At 32.7% G+C, this 16,509-nt stretch overlaps 8 protein-coding genes across 8 annotated transcripts; 1 reads left to right on the forward strand and 7 right to left on the reverse strand.

Annotated features, from left to right (window-relative positions):
- Nucleotides 1-3,019: 3,019 nt before the first annotated feature.
- TpMuguga_02g00001 (uncharacterized protein) lies at nucleotides 3,020-4,516 on the reverse strand (the record flags this gene model as incomplete). The annotated part of the gene is made up of 1 exon (XM_759477.1): nucleotides 3,020-4,516. The coding sequence occupies one exon, from the start codon at nucleotides 4,514-4,516 to the stop codon at nucleotides 3,020-3,022; it is 1,497 nt and encodes a 498-aa protein (XP_764570.1).
- A 429-nt stretch (nucleotides 4,517-4,945) lies between these two features.
- On the reverse strand, nucleotides 4,946-7,069 carry TpMuguga_02g00002 (uncharacterized protein; the record flags this gene model as incomplete). Its single annotated transcript, XM_759478.1, has 1 exon — nucleotides 4,946-7,069. One exon carries the CDS (start codon nucleotides 7,067-7,069, stop codon nucleotides 4,946-4,948), a length of 2,124 nt encoding a protein of 707 aa, XP_764571.1.
- Nucleotides 7,070-7,872: 803 nt separating this feature from the next.
- TpMuguga_02g00003 (uncharacterized protein) lies at nucleotides 7,873-8,742 on the reverse strand. Its single transcript, XM_061305290.1, has one exon. It carries the CDS (start codon nucleotides 8,545-8,547, stop codon nucleotides 7,942-7,944), a length of 606 nt encoding a protein of 201 aa, XP_061162081.1. The 5' UTR covers nucleotides 8,548-8,742; the 3' UTR covers nucleotides 7,873-7,941.
- Nucleotides 8,543-9,570, forward strand: TpMuguga_02g02590 (uncharacterized protein). The gene is made up of 2 exons (XM_061305592.1): nucleotides 8,543-8,672; nucleotides 8,984-9,570. The coding sequence occupies exons 1-2, from the start codon at nucleotides 8,566-8,568 to the stop codon at nucleotides 9,102-9,104; spliced, it is 228 nt and encodes a 75-aa protein (XP_061162083.1). The 5' UTR covers nucleotides 8,543-8,565; the 3' UTR covers nucleotides 9,105-9,570.
- Nucleotides 8,970-10,745, reverse strand: TpMuguga_02g00004 (SVSP family protein; the record flags this gene model as incomplete). Its single annotated transcript, XM_061305291.1, has 1 exon — nucleotides 8,970-10,745. One exon carries the CDS (start codon nucleotides 10,743-10,745, stop codon nucleotides 8,970-8,972), a length of 1,776 nt encoding a protein of 591 aa, XP_061162082.1.
- A 227-nt stretch (nucleotides 10,746-10,972) lies between these two features.
- TpMuguga_02g00005 (SVSP family protein) lies at nucleotides 10,973-12,685 on the reverse strand (the record flags this gene model as incomplete). The annotated part of the gene is made up of 1 exon (XM_759481.1): nucleotides 10,973-12,685. The coding sequence occupies one exon, from the start codon at nucleotides 12,683-12,685 to the stop codon at nucleotides 10,973-10,975; it is 1,713 nt and encodes a 570-aa protein (XP_764574.1).
- A 227-nt stretch (nucleotides 12,686-12,912) lies between these two features.
- Nucleotides 12,913-14,700, reverse strand: TpMuguga_02g00006 (SVSP family protein; the record flags this gene model as incomplete). Its single annotated transcript, XM_759482.1, has 1 exon — nucleotides 12,913-14,700. The coding sequence occupies one exon, from the start codon at nucleotides 14,698-14,700 to the stop codon at nucleotides 12,913-12,915; it is 1,788 nt and encodes a 595-aa protein (XP_764575.1).
- A 227-nt stretch (nucleotides 14,701-14,927) lies between these two features.
- TpMuguga_02g00007 (SVSP family protein) lies at nucleotides 14,928-16,475 on the reverse strand (the record flags this gene model as incomplete). Its single annotated transcript, XM_759483.1, has 1 exon — nucleotides 14,928-16,475. One exon carries the CDS (start codon nucleotides 16,473-16,475, stop codon nucleotides 14,928-14,930), a length of 1,548 nt encoding a protein of 515 aa, XP_764576.1.
- Nucleotides 16,476-16,509: the final 34 nt, after the last annotated feature.

Below are 16,509 nucleotides of genomic sequence, written 5' to 3' on the forward strand. Positions count from 1 at the left end.
AAACCTAAACCCTAAAACCCTAAACCCTAAACCCTAAAACCCTAAAACCCTAAAACCCTAAACCCTAAAACCTAAAACCCTAAAACCCTAAAACCCTAAAACCCTAAAACCCTAAAACCCTAAAACCCTAAAACCCTAAACCCTAAACCCTAAACCCTAAACCCTAAAACCCTAAAACCCTAAAACCCTAAAACCCTAAAACCCTAAACCCTAAACCCTAAAACCCTAAAACCCTAAAACCCTAAAACCCTAAAACCCTAAAACCCTAAAACCCTAAACCCTAAACCCTAAAACCCTAAACCCTAAACCCTAAAACCCTAAACCCTAAAACCCTAAACCCTAAACCCTAAAACCTAATGTCCTAAAGAATCTAAAATACTTGTGGGGATAATACTAAACCCTTAACTTGATGGTCAAAAAGACTAATCTACTGTGGGGTCTAAACACTTAAGTAGAAATACTCTAAAAACCACCGAAGTCTAGGGTCTAAAACAACTGAAAATACTGTAAAAACACAGAAAACAACTTAATCTAAAACACTCAAATCGAAAAGGCAAAATACTGATTTACAAAAACTTACTACTGAAAAATACTCCAACCTAGTTAAACAATAATCTAAACCATCAACTCTAGGGTCTAAATAAGCTTAAAACATTATAAAAACACTCAAAAACTGAAAACTAACATCTGAAATACTAACTTATTAAATAGTAACTTTCTAAAAAACACACTTCAAACCCTCAACTTTATGATCAAAAATGTAACAATTATAACACTCAAATTTAAAACACTCAAACCTATGATCAAAATGTAACAATAACAAATCTAAAACACATAAATCTACTCCAAAACAAAAGTACTAAAAACAACGTAAAACACTCAACTCAAACAAAGTAAAACTCTAATCTATAACACTCTAAAACAATCAAAACTAAGATCTAAAATACTAACTTATTGAATAGTAACTTTCTAAAAAACACTCAAAATACTCTAAAACTACTCAACTCTAGTTTCCAAAAACAACTGAAAAGACTCAACTTACTACTAAAAACTACTCAACTCTAGGGTCTAAAAACAGGTTAAAACAGTCAAACATAGTAAAATAACAATCAAATCTAACATCGGAAACAGTAACTTTCTAAAACACAAAATCAAATACTTAAAGTACTGTAAAATACTTAATCTAACTTGAAAACCACTAAATAATGATCTAACAGAATACTTTTAAACCCTCAACCCTGGTGTTAATTCTAAAAACATGGTAAAATACTTATCTTAATCTAAAACAGTAAACTCAAGACTAATAACTAACTGTTAATAGACTCATAACAATGTTAAACTTACTAAATTCTAACATTAATAACATTATCTAGTTAATACTCATCTATAAAACTATATAAATGACTAATCTAAAAACTTACTCTAGATACTGTCTAAAAACTAAAGTCTAAAACATTATCTTGAAACAGTTAACTCAAGATAATTGTTAAGAACGATAAAATAATGACAGAGAGAATTATGAGGTAATAAAATAAAGTACTTGAATAAAATTATAATAAACCCAAATATGAGGGTCAAAGGATTAGGTATTAGGACATTAGGTCTTAGGACAGTTAGTGGGTAGGTGGTTAGGACCATTAGGTAGGTTAGGACCATTAGGTCAATAGGTTAGTTAGGTCCATTAGGTCAGTTAGGTCCATTAGGTCGGTTAGGACTAGATTAGGTCAGTTAGGTTAGGTGGTTACGTCTTCTCTAGTTTTCTTTATTCGGTTGGGTTTAGGTTTCTGTCCTTATTGTATGTGTTCTGGATTAGTCCTTTTGGGAGTCTGTCAGTTAGGGGTCTTAACTACTTACTGGAACCTCTGAATCAACAACTGACTTATGATTGGAACTTGAAATATCAAATTGAGTTGAGTTATTCTTCAATCAAATACTCATTAGTACTAATATTGGATGAAGTAACTGGTGGACAAAGGAATAACATTAGTCAACATCAGTACTAGACCTAAGTAGTATCCTGAAAACATGTTAATTCTGTTTTATATGATTTTAGAATGTTTTGATGTTTTATTCATGTGTGTGACGATTTGAATGTGTTAAATTGTGAAATATTAGTCTTAAATTTAAGTAAAAACATTATTATATAGTTTAAAGTTAATATATAAACATATTAGAAATGTGTGTGAAAGAAATTAAATGATGTGTGTAACTTAGTTTTCAAATGGGGAATGGAATCCAAATTAATGTTAATGTGTCTAAAATTGACCAAAAATTTATATACCCAAATGGCCAGTCGAGGCTCAAAAGTTAGTCGGACCCGGTCGACACAGTCCCTGAAACTGATATCCCAAGTCGCAGTTACTAAATGTGCTAAGGTTTCTGATGTATAAACAAATCCTTAAATAGGCATTATGCACTGGAATGTTGTTATCACTAAGTATGTTATCCATACCGGCTATATTATACAGAGTGTATATACATGGTAGTATATGTAACATAGTAGTATTGGTAACTAATCCACTAGGAGTGAAACTCAGATCTAAAGTGAATAACTGACAAAAGATAAGTTGTAATAAAGTTTAAAGAGATTAGAAAGTGTAAATGAGTGGTTAAATATGATATTGTGTTAGTTGATGAAATGAAAGTGGAAAGTGAACAAAATAATATGAAGGAAAAGAGGTTCAGAAATGCTCAGAAATACTAAAATCATGAATAATACATATAAAGATTGAAACAAAAATTAAAAATTAAAGTGAATTTGTGTGTGTAATGTGTGTACTACATTTAAAGTGGTTGTGATTGCAGTTTATTTAAAGATATTTTACAGTTAGTAATTATCAATGTTAAAAGAGTTGTAGTCTTAGAAAGCAGATTTGACGAATAAATTCTGTTAATTAAATTCTTGTATAAATTGAGGTTGATAACCAGGATCACATATATTATATTTACAGGATATGTTACAGGATTTTCAGGTATATAATATAAAGGCTCAGAAGTTAAGATTAGTAACAGGTTCAGTCTAAGTTGTAGTTCCAATAGCAGTGGGACTTGATCCAGATTTTGGAGTAGTAGTAGTTCCAGTAGCAGTGGGACTTGATCCAGATTTTGGAGTAGTAGTAGTTTGACCTTCAGAAGCAGGAGTTGTAGTAGTTTGATTAGTTCCGGTTGCTGGTTGTGAACCTCCAGTAGTAGTTTGACCTGCAGGAGTAGTAGAAGCTCCGGTTCCAGTTCCGGTTCCATCCTGACCAGTTGCGGGACTAGTACCAGTTTGACCTGTTCCAGTAGTAGTAGTTTGGCCTCCAGAAGTTGTAGGATCAAATTTTAGATTCATAGTACCAGACTGAAGCGCAATAGTTAAACTGTTAGAAACAAAATCAAGTGAGAGTGACTTTATCAAGTTAGACTGGGTGTGATCTTTCTGTGACCACTCATCATCACCAAACATAATCTTAGTACAGTTGACTCCACTGTTAAATGTGAAACTAACAGAGGTATTAACGATGTCGATCTTGTAGTCAGATGGTCTTAGTTCTCTGTTATTGTCACCATAAAACCTGATTGAAGTGAAAAAAGTACCATGTTTGGAGATGTTTTCCCAGGATTTACCATCTGACTGTTTAAAAATGGAGAATGAATCATTATTCAGTAAAATTATCAAATATTTATTGGTACCCTCAGATTTAATCGTGACCATTGTAGAGTAGACATCGTTAGAGTTCCAAATAGCCGTTTCTCCGGCAGATATTTTGTTGAATCCATAGCCAAACTTTGGGGTCCATGTGTTAACTCCATTCTCATCCTTATAGTCAGACTGTTCCGTGGACTCTTTCTTATCAATGTCAAGGTCAACAGGTTTTAGTTTGGGCTTAATCTGCTTCAGTTGATCAGACTTGTTCTTCACGAAGAAGTTGTTCAAGTAAAGATCCAGTGAAAACGCCTTGATTTCTTTAAAATTGGAATGGTCACTATGGCTCCAGACAACGTTATCACCCAGGTTGACAGTGAGACATTTAACTCCATCATTAAATGTGTAATTAAGGAATTTATTGACAATAGTTATCTCGTAGTCAGATGATTTTAGTTCAGTGTTATTGTCACCAAAGAACTTGAGTTTACTTACGTCATGCCTCTTTGAAGTGATGTCTTCCCAGGGTTTATTCTTGCCAGTTTTATATAATAGTACAAAGTTCCTAGTAGTTAGAAGTATTACGAGATGTTTTGGAGTTTTGCCGGAGCCTATTAGTACCACCTTGACGGCGTGATTATTTTGAGAGGTCCAGATATCCTTTTTTTTCTTCACAATCTTACTGAACGACTTTCCGGGCTTAGGAGTATATGTTCTATAGTTATCACTCTTGGAGTACTCAAAATCATTGGTACTACTAGTTTTATTGATGTCGAGAGTAACGACAGTGGTAGAACTGGTATCGGAAGTTGGTTTAGCTTCCAGGTCATTCCATTTATTGAACAATATAATATAAAACAATAATTTTATGGTTATTATACATCTTTTCATTCATCTTACAGTTGCGTTAAAAATCGCATTTTTGTCAAACAGTACCTGAATGGGGAATCATCCAAATTGAAATATCAATACCACTGCCAGTTTACTTGTACTAATAATACCGATAATATCCCCAACATAATTACCAATAATATCCCTAGCATAAATGCCATTAATACTATACCAATACCAATTCTAATTCAGTTATGACAAAATACATATACTCTAAATAGCTATGCTCTAGAACCAATACTCCAATAACACTCAGCTCAATAAACTATTTAATACCATTAACTACCAGGAATATATGGGCAAAAATTAAAAATTAAAATGAATTAGTGTGTGTCGAGTGTATTCTACAGTTGAAAAGTTGACTAGTTTAATAAAATGTTATTTATATTCGACAGTGTTATAGGTGCATATCAGTATTGTTAAATGTTTCTAGAGATCCAATGTTAAAGAAACATTCTCGTAATGATCTAGGTCATGGTGGTAAATGTCTATGTTGATAAAAAGAGTGACGGCAGGTCCCTCACCTTTAAGTTCCTTAGTCTGGTCTTTAAAATTTATGACATTGAACTTGTTTTTAAGAAGATCGAGGTATATGGCACTCGGATACCCAAAGTCAGGATCATCAGTGTGGGTCCACAGTAGCTTATCTTTGTTGGTGATTTTGGCACACTTGACACCTTTTTTAAACTCATAGCCATAAAATGTGTTATACAAAATTATGGAGTTGTGAAGGGGTCTCAGTTCATTATAATTGTTTTCATCATCCAGCGAGTACATCTTAATATCGGAGAAGTCACTCTTTTTGTCAGTTATATCTTTCCAGAACAGATCCCTACGAGTCTTATGAAGGAGAACAAAATCACCGCTCTCCAACAGAATTGACAAATGTTTCTCATCCTTGCCAGAACCAATTAACACCACCTTAAGGGCATTATCATCCGGATCAGCATCCCAGATATTGATGTTTTTCTTCACAATCTTATTAATGCTGTAACCATATTTCGAGGTATATGTTCTACAGTTATCGTTCTTGGAGAATTCATATTGGCTGGTACAATAAGTCCGATCGATATCAAGAGTGACGGGCGTGATCTCGATAGATGGATTGGTAAGTTTCCTGTATTCAAATTGATTTTTAATAAAGAAATTGTTGGAAAGAAGACCAAGTTGGAACATTTTGATGTCTTCATACATTTTACCTTTCATGTTTCTCCAGACAACTTTTTCTTTGTACTTGATCTTGCTACACTTAACTCCATCATTGAATGAGAATTCATATAAATAGTCTTTCACAAAGCTAACTGAATAGTCAACAGATGTTATCTCATTATCACCATCGCCATAGAACTTTAGCTTAGTTACGTCACGCCTCTCTGCAGTGATGTCAGACCAGTTGCCAGATAAGTGCTGGAACAGTTTAAAAAGATTATTACTCAGGAGTATTGCCAAAAAATCGTCATTCCAAGTCCTAATCAAGGTTCCAAGTACATTATCCTTAGATTCCCAAATAACGGTTTCTCCCTGGGCAACCTTGCCAAAGGAGTATCCAGTCTTAGTACTATATATGCAACAGTTACCATCCTTCGAATACTCGAACTCACTGGTACCGTTAGTGTTCTCAATATCAACCGTGACATTGTTAAATGGCGTTATATTTAGATTGGGGTCAGACTTGGGGGTTGGTGTTTGTTTGGTGATAGGTATGGCGAGTTCTTTTATTACTGGTTTAAAATCTATTCTCTTGAGTTCACCATAGGAATTTTTGACAAAGAAACGGTTTGAAACAAGACCAAAATAAAACGTAGTAATGTTTGAAAATTTCTTAGTGTCGGTAGACTTCCAAACAACGTCGTTATCATACTTGATCATAGTGCACATGGATCCAGTTTTGAACTTAAAACTATAAAATAATTCGAGGATTGATACTGTGTAATTGTTTGACTTGATATCATTCTCATCCTCACCAAGGAACTTGAATTTGGTCACATCGTACCTGTCACCAGTGGCATTTGTCCAGGGTTGGTTTTCATCAGACTGATGAAACAATGAGAACAAACTATTAATAAGTATTATGAGTAAATATTTTTCATTATTACTAAATAACTTAGTTCTAACGATGGTTCCAGATTTACCATCTGACTCCCAAATAACATTGGTACCCTGAGTTACCTTGTTAAACACATGCCCATCTTTAGGGGTGAATGTATTGATATTACCAATCTCGGCAAAGTCAAACTCACTAGTGCTCTCAGTAGTATCGATATCAAGAGTTATTGATTTGGGAGCAGGAATTACAGGAGATGTTACAGGTAGTTTGGTATCAAGAGTGGTTTCGGGCTGGGATGTGAGAGAAGTTGTGATTGATTGTGATTCCAATGAGTCAAATATAGATCCATTTTGAGATTCAGATTTAGAGGATTTATCTGTAGGGATTTGGGAACTAAGAGGTGATACACTCTTACTTGACGAAGAAGGATGAGATTCTACACCCTTCCATAGATGGAAGAGTGTAACATAAAAAAATAACTCTATGTATATTATACATTTTTTCATTCATGTTACTAATGCAAAAAAATTCGCATTTTTCGTTTAGATATATTAGTCGAATGGGGAACCATCCAAATTCAAACATAAATACCAACACAAACCAATTAAAATAGTTCCACAAACTTACTTATAATAATACTATAATCACTAATATAAATACTATTATTAATAAATTAAGGTCTGTACTATTAACAACACTAATAATACTAATGCACATATCTTCTGAGAATTTCAGTTCTTATATTATCTTACGTAACTATACTGATAGTATATATGGACAATGTATCTGATATCTTCTTATTTATAACAATTTTCTTTGTTTATTTTTGATTACCGTTACTTAATCTCTGCTTAAACAATTATTTAGTCAGAATAGTATGAGATTAACCAGTGGCTTAGTTTGGAATTTCCTACTTTTGTACTATATCCAGTATTTACAGGTATCAATAGGTATGTAAGACTTATACACACATTCTGTGTATGTGGCATATCGATTGTTTATTTTTAGTTTATCTTTACCTAGTCAAGATTACTTTAAAATTTTCACTGGATTTTTTAAATAAAATTGTACTTTTTTTGCAATAAAGTATGATATTCCGATAGTAACCGACACCGATAATGAAACCTTGATAATTCTTCCAAATATTCTGATCATGAAGTTTAATTTTGGTGCATTTAACATTTCTCAAAAATATAAATTTGAACTAGGCATTTTCGTTAATGTCAACAATCTAATGCTGTTTAGTTAGTATCATTTCACTTTGAGTCTTCAGTGAAAATTTTAAAATATAAATAAAACATCTATATAATATTTAGTGTTAATATACACTGTGCTGTGTGTGAATGTGTGTAATATGTTATAGAATTTTATATATTAATTATTTATGTCTATGAGATTTTATTATTGCTTTTTTGTAAGATTTTTTGTATCCTTTCTTTTTTACAAATATAATATAATAATCACCAAAATGAACTATAATATCTTTTCTTAAAGTTATGTTAATTTTAGATGGGCAAGGTTCATTAGAATTTCTTCTCCAAACTAGTTTATCCTTAAACATAACTTTACTACAATTTACATCACTCTTAAATTCATATCTTAAGAATCCTCTTGGACCAAAACTAATATAATAATTGTTTTCACCCAGTTCAAGATAACGACCTTCAGAATCTTGTGTGTAAAGATTAAGATAACCCGAACGACTCCGTAAGTATACTTTCCACTTCCCTTCTTCGTGGCAAATAAGCATAAATCCATTTTCATGTTGAATTGTAAACACGTTATTAATTCTATAATAAGTCAATGTTGACGCGTAAGGTTTTCCAAGTCTATGATTAAAGATAACTTTATAATCACAGAGTATCATTTCGAGATTTTTTTGAAATATGTATACTTTTTTATATGGATCCTCAAATATTTGTTTATAGTCTCCTTCATCCATGGGGACAATAATACCCTCTTCATTTTTTTTCATAAAAATCATTTTACCAGGTTTTTTACTATGTTTAACAGCTTCAGAAGTCTTGGAAGGTTCAGAAGTTTCTGTAACCTCAAAGTTGTCTTCTTCTCCATCACTGTCACTTTCACTACTAACGGGAGGTTGTTCAGGTTTGTCAGCACAATAAACACATTTGATTATTATTAGTATTATTCCGTGTGTGTATATTAGAGATTTATTCATTATATAATTTATTTATACTTGATCCATGGGGGATCTTATAAATATTCAAAGTATATAATACATGATATTATATTATTTTATATTAAAAATATAATAAATTTTAATAAATTAATAAAACATTCATTTAAATCTTTAACATATCATGAAAACTTAAAAATACTTAACATGTTTCAATAAATTAAAAATACTTTATACAATAACATATTGTATGTGTTAGAATTAATTTAGAGATATTTAGGTTTTACGCCACTAGACTTAGTGCAGAAGTGTCTATATTTACGAGCTTTCCTTTCAAACAGTTTGAAATATTTTTCAAAGTTAACCATAACACTCATTTTTGGTGTAATATAAAACACTAGAGGAAAACCTTCATCCTCTTCAGTTTTCTCCCATGCCACTAGACCATTAACTATTATTTTATGGCATTTTATACCTGGCAACAGTTCGTATCTAAAAGATCCAAGTGAGGTAAAAGTAATAGTATAATGATATTTGGTCAATAAAACTTCACTGCCTTCAGAATCTTGTGTGTATAGATATACGTAATCTGGAATCGGAGCATCAGTTCTTATCCATTGCCCTTTAATTTTTTTAATTAATATAAATCCACCGCTGTTGGTCAGTATATGAATGTTAGTTTTTTTACTGTGATTTACCAATGGAAAATATGGAGTTCCACTTGAATGTTCAAAAATAATCTCACCATCACATTCTATCCGTTCAAGATTTGAAATAAATAAATATTTTTTTTTATCTTTATCATTAAATGTAACATTATAGTCACCCTCATTCATTTCTACAAGCATTCCCAAATTATCTCTTTTATAAAATTTGATATCATATCTTTTAAGTAACGTTTTTTTTCGTTTAATCGGTTGTTCATCATCTTCTGACAGACTTATCTCATCCGATTGATCTCCACTTGGAGGTTGAATTTGTTTTCTTTTTGTTGGTTTCTTTCTTTTTCTTTGTTTCTTTTGTGGTTGTGGTTGTTGTGCATATGCATGTTCTGTGACATAAAAATTGTCATCGTCTTCTATTGTTTGAGGTTGTGGTTGAGGGGGCTGAGTTATTGGTGGTTGACTGGGTGTTTGTGGTTGTGGCTGAGTCTGTGGTTGTTGGGTTACTTGAGGTTGACTAGGTACGTAATGCTGATAACTTGGTTGTGGTTGAGGTTGAGGTGGTCCGTAATATTGTTCTTGTGGTTGGTATGTTTGAGGAGGTTCATAAGGATCGTAATACTGATAACTTGGTTGAGTGGATGTTTGAGTAAGTGTAGGTACGTAATGCTGATAATATTGCTGTTGTGGTACTTGTTGAGGTTGAGACTGAATAGGCGTAGGAGGCCCGTAATACTGATAACTTTGTTGTTGAGTGGGATGACTAGGTTCATAATGCTGATACTGTGGTTGACTGGGTTGAGTAGGTGGTGGTCCGTAATATTGTTCTTGTGTTTGAGTATCAGTTATTGGTTGTTGACCAGTATCATAAAGAGACTGTGTTCCATATGGCTGTTGATATCCATAAGGATCTTGGGTTTCACTTCCATAATAGTAATATTGAGATACTTGTTGTTGAGTTTGTTCCTGTTCTTGAGTTATTGTTTGAGGATGAGTTACGGGTACATATGGTTGTTGTTCTAGGGGATGAGTCTGAAATTGAGGTGTCTGGTACGGTCCATATTGTTGAGGTTGATAAACATCATAATACTGGGGTTGAGTTTGATATCCTTGTGTTTCTCCTTGATCAAGATCATAGTACTGGGGTTGAGCTTGTGGTTGGGGTGGATATTGAGATTCTTCTAATTGTTGATATTGTGGTTGATATCGAGGATCATCAAATCGACTAATTCTTTCCTGAATGATTTGTTCTAGATCTAAAACTTCAAAATTATCATCTTCATCTTCTTCATCAGCTGGTTGATCAGGATTGTTGTCTTGTGATTCAACATATTTTATTATTATAAATATTAATATACATTTGTATGTCACACATCTCATGTTATTAGAGCTTTATAAAATTTAATCCATGGGGGATCTTATAAATATTCAAAGTAAATAATACATGATATTATATTATTTTATATTAAAAATATAATAAATTTTAATAAATTAATAAAACATTCATTTAAATGTTTAATATATCCTGAAAACTTAAAAATACTTAACATGTTTCAATAAATTAAAAATACTTTATACAATAACATATTGTATGTGTTAGAATTAATTTAGTGATATTTAGATCTTCCGGCACTAGACTTAGTGAACAAGCGAGTATATTTGCTACCTCTCCTTTCAAACACTTTGAAATAATTTTCAAAGTTAACCATAACACTCATTTTTGGTGTAATATAAAAAACTAGAGGGAAACCTTCATCCTCTTCAGTTTTCTCCCATGCCACTAGACCGTCAACAACTATTTTATGGCATTCTACACCTGGGAGGAATGAATATCTAAAGGATCCATTTGAGGTAAAAGTAATAGTATAATGATATTTGGTCAATAAAACATCATTGCCTTCAAGATCCTGTTTGAATAGTTTTACATAGTCTGGAATCGGAGCATCAGTTCTTCTCCATTCCCCTCTAATTTTTTTAATTAATATAAATCCTTCACCATTTGTCAGTATATGAATGTTAGTTCTTTTACTGTGAGTTAATGATGAAAAATACGGTGTTCCGTATAAATGTTCAAAAATAATCTCACCATCAGATTCTATCTGCTCAAGATTTGAAATAAAATCATATTTTGCTTTATCTCGATCATTATGTTTTACGACATAATCTTCACCAGACATTGGTACAAGCATTCCCAGATAATTTCTTTTATAGAATTTGATATGTTTAGTTATTTTAATATACCTAGGCTTTTTTAGCTTAATTGGTTGTTCATCATCATCTTCCTCATCTTCATCTCCACTTGGAGGTTGAATTTGTTGAGTTGTTATTGGTTTCTTTCTTTTTGTTGGTTTCTTTTGTGGTTGTGGTTGTTGTACTTGGTCATGTTCTGTGACATAAAAATTATCATCATCTTCCACAGTTTGTGTTTGAGTTTGAGGAGGCTGAGTTACTTCTGTTTGTGTTTGTGGTTGTGGTTGTGGCTGAGTCTGTGGTTGAGTAGATGGTGGTTCATAATACTGATATATTGGTTGTTGTTGAGATGTTTGTGGAGCCGTGGTATGTTGATAATACTGTTGTGGTTGGTATGTTTGTGGAGGTTCATAATATTGATGCTGAGGTTGAGTAGTATGACTAGGATGACTAGGTTCATAATACTCATACTGTGGCTGTGGTAGTTGAGGCTGAGTCTGAGTAGGTTGACTAGGTTGATAATACTGTTGTTGTTGAGCAGGTTGAGTTACTGGAGGTTCGTAATGCTGATGTTGATAGGATGGTTGATGTGGAGGATACCCAGGGTAGTAATTTTGATAACTTGGTTGTTGAGTAGGTTGAGTTACTGGAGGTATATAATATTGACCTGGTTGCTGTGGTGGTACATAATATGGTATTGGTTCTTGAGTTTGAATCTGGATTTCGTATGGTTGGTATTGACCATATGGTTGAGGTTGATAGTACTGATATTCAGGTTGATATCCTTGTGATTCAGGTTGATATCCTGGGTAATACTGATGTTGGGGTTGATAATATGATAATTCTGAATGATATCCTTGTAATTCAGGTTGGTAATAATCATAATGTTGGGGTTGAGTCTCTGGTTGGGTTGGATATTGAGATTCTTGTAATTGTTGATATTGTGGTTGGTATTGAGGGTCATCAAAACGACTAAGTCGTTGCTGAATGATTTGTTCTAGATCTAAAACATCAAAGTTATCTTCATCTTCTTCATCATCAGCAGGTTGATCAGGATTGTTGTCTTGAGATTCAACACATTGGATTATTATAAATATTAATACGAAATTATAAACAATATGCTTGTTCATTATACTATTAATATAGCTTTGATCCATGGGGGATCTTGAAAATATTCAAAGTATATAATGTAATATAATATAGATTATTATAGATTGATATATAAGCAGATTTTAAAATACATTAAAAAGTCAATCATTTAAAATTTTAATATGCCCTGAATTGTTTAAAATTGTTAATAGATTAAAATATAAATCGAAACTGCTATACATAATAAGATTGTATGTGTTGAAATAATTTAGGAATGTTTAGATCCTTTTGAAATTTTTTTAGTGTGTGACAGTTTATATCTATTACCACGAATTTCCAACAGTTTATAATATCCCTCAAAGTCAATTATAACACGCAATTTTGGTGTGACATAAATCACTAAAGGAGAACCATCATCATTTTTATTAGTTTTCTTCCATGCCACTAGACCATTAACTATTATTTTAGTACATTTTACACCTGGTCTCATTGCGTATCTAAAAGATGCTTTTGAGGTAAAATCAATATCATAATCATTACTAGTCAATAAAACATCATTGCCTCCATCATCTTGTGTGAATAGTTTTACGTAATCTGGAATTTTATAATCAGTCCTTTCCCATTCCCCACTACTTTTCTTAATTAATATAAATCCTTCACTAATGGTAATGATAATAATGTTTGTTCTTTTACTGTGAGTTAATGATGAACTGTATGGATTTCCACTTGAATGTTCAAAAATAATCTCACCATCACATTCTATCCGTTCAAGATTTGAAATAAATAAATATTTTTTTTTATCTTTATCATTAAATGTAACATTATAGTCACCCTCATTCATTTCTAACGGATTACCTTGAATATCAATTTTATAAAATTTTATGTGTTTAGTTTTCTTAACTATTTTACATTTTTTCCGCTTAACAGGCCTTTGTTCATCATCTTCTGACAGACTTATCTCATCCGATTGATCTCCACTTGGAGGTTGAATTTGTTTTCTTTTTGTTGGTTTCTTTCTTTTTCTTTGTTTCTTTTGTGGTTGTGGTTGTTGTGCATATGCATGTTCTGTGACATAAAAATTGTCATCGTCTTCTATTGTTTGAGGTTGTGGTTGAGGGGGCTGAGTTATTGGTGGTTGACTGGGTGTTTGTGGTTGTGGCTGAGTCTGTGGTTGTTGGGTTACTTGAGGTTGACTAGGTACGTAATGCTGATAACTTGGTTGTGGTTGAGGTTGAGGTGGTCCGTAATATTGTTCTTGTGGTTGGTATGTTTGAGGAGGTTCATAAGGATCGTAATACTGATAACTTGGTTGAGTGGATGTTTGAGTAAGTGTAGGTACGTAATGCTGATAATATTGCTGTTGTGGTACTTGTTGAGGTTGAGACTGAATAGGCGTAGGAGGCCCGTAATACTGATAACTTTGTTGTTGAGTGGGATGACTAGGTTCATAATGCTGATACTGTGGTTGACTGGGTTGAGTAGGTGGTGGTCCGTAATATTGTTCTTGTGTTTGAGTATCAGTTATTGGTTGTTGACCAGTATCATAAAGAGACTGTGTTCCATATGGCTGTTGATATCCATAAGGATCTTGGGTTTCACTTCCATAATAGTAATATTGAGATACTTGTTGTTGAGTTTGTTCCTGTTCTTGAGTTATTGTTTGAGGATGAGTTACGGGTACATATGGTTGTTGTTCTAGGGGATGAGTCTGAAATTGAGGTGTCTGGTACGGTCCATATTGTTGAGGTTGATAAACATCATAATACTGGGGTTGAGTTTGATATCCTTGTGTTTCTCCTTGATCAAGATCATAGTACTGGGGTTGAGCTTGTGGTTGGGGTGGATATTGAGATTCTTCTAATTGTTGATATTGTGGTTGATATCGAGGATCATCAAATCGACTAATTCTTTCCTGAATGATTTGTTCTAGATCTAAAACTTCAAAATTATCATCTTCATCTTCTTCATCAGCTGGTTGATCAGGATTGTTGTCTTGTGATTCAACATATTTTATTATTATAAATATTAATATACATTTGTATGTCACACATCTCATGTTATTAGAGCTTTATAAAATTTAATCCATGGGGGATCTTATAAATATTCAAAGTAAATAATACATGATATTATATTATTTTATATTAAAAATATAATAAATTTTAATAAATTAATAAAACATTCATTTAAATGTTTAATATATCCTGAAAACTTAAAAATACTTAACATGTTTCAATAAATTAAAAATACTTTATACAATAACATATTGTATGTGTTAGAATTAATTTAGTGATATTTAGATCTTCCGGCACTAGACTTAGTGAACAAGCGAGTATATTTGCTACCTCTCCTTTCAAACACTTTGAAATATCCTTCAAAGTTAACCATAACACTCATTTTTGGTGTAACATAAAAAACTAGAGGGAAACCTTCATCCTCTTCAGTTTTCTCCCATGCCACTAGACCGTCAACAACTATTTTATGGCATTCTACACCTGGCAACATTTCGTATCTAAAGGATCCATTTGAGGTAAAAGTAATAGTATAATGATATTTGGTCAATAAAACATCATTGCCTTCAAGATCCTGTTTGAATAGTTTTACATAGTCTGGAATCGGAGCATCAGTTCTTCTCCATTCCCCTCTAATTTTTTTAATTAATATAAATCCTTCACCATTTGTCAGTATATGAATGTTAGTTCTTTTACTGTGAGTTAATGATGAAAAATACGGTGTTCCGTATAAATGTTCAAAAATAATCTCACCATCAGATTCTATCTGCTCAAGATTTGAAATAAAATCATATTTTGCTTTATCTCGATCATTATGTTTTACGACATAATCTTCACCAGACATTGGTACAAGCATTCCCAGATAATTTCTTTTATAGAATTTGATATCAATTGTTTTTTTAACTGGTCTAGGCTTTTTTAGCTTAATCGGTTGTTCATCACCTTGTTTTTCTGGCGTTCGAGGATCTTTTCTCTTTGTTGCTCTTTTTCGCGGTTTAATTGGTTGTTCAGTACTTTCACCAATAGTTTGTTGAGGTGGAATGGGATATTGTGTTGGCGGTTGACTTGGTCCATATATAAACTCAGGATCACCTGTAGAAGGCACTTGATGTACTTGATCATGTTCTGTCACATAAAAATTTTCATCATCATCTGTAGTTTGTGGTTGAGTTTGAGGTGGTTGAGTTGGTGGTGGTAAATAATACTGATACTGTGGTTGTGGTACTTGTGGCTGAGGCGGTGGAGCCGTAGTAGGTTGATAATACTGATAAGTTGATTGTGGTTGAGTAGGATGACTAGGTTCATAATGCTGATAACTTGGTTGCTGAGTAGGTTGAGGTGGTTCGTAATATTGTTGTTGAGGTACCTGAGGTGTTGATTCATATTGATCATAGTACTGATCCAGTTGTTGTGGTACTTGTTGAGTAGGTGCTGGAGGTTGATAATACCCATAAGTATCAGTTTGATATTGTTGAGGTTCTTGCTGTTCTTGCTGATATCCTGGATAATATTGGTGTTCGGGTTGATATTGAGGTTCTGGTTGATATTCTTGTGATTCAGGTTGATATCCTGGGAAATGTTGGGGTTGAGTCTGTGGTTGGGGTAGATATTGAGATTCTTGTAATTGTTGATATTGTGGTTGGTATTGAGGGTCATCAAAACGACTAAGTCGTTGCTGAATGATTTGTTCTAGATCTAAAACATCAAAGTTATCTTCATCTTCTTCATCATCAGCAGGTTGATCAGGATCATTGTCTTGTGATTCAACATATTTTATTATTATAAATATTAATATAAAATTATACACAATATTTTTGTACATTATACAATTGATCCAGCTTTACTGCATGGGGATC

The sequence above is a fragment of the Theileria parva genome, chromosome 2, assembly GCF_000165365.1.
Source record: "Theileria parva strain Muguga chromosome 2, complete sequence, whole genome shotgun sequence".
In the NCBI taxonomy this organism is placed as follows: domain Eukaryota; phylum Apicomplexa; class Aconoidasida; order Piroplasmida; family Theileriidae; genus Theileria; species Theileria parva.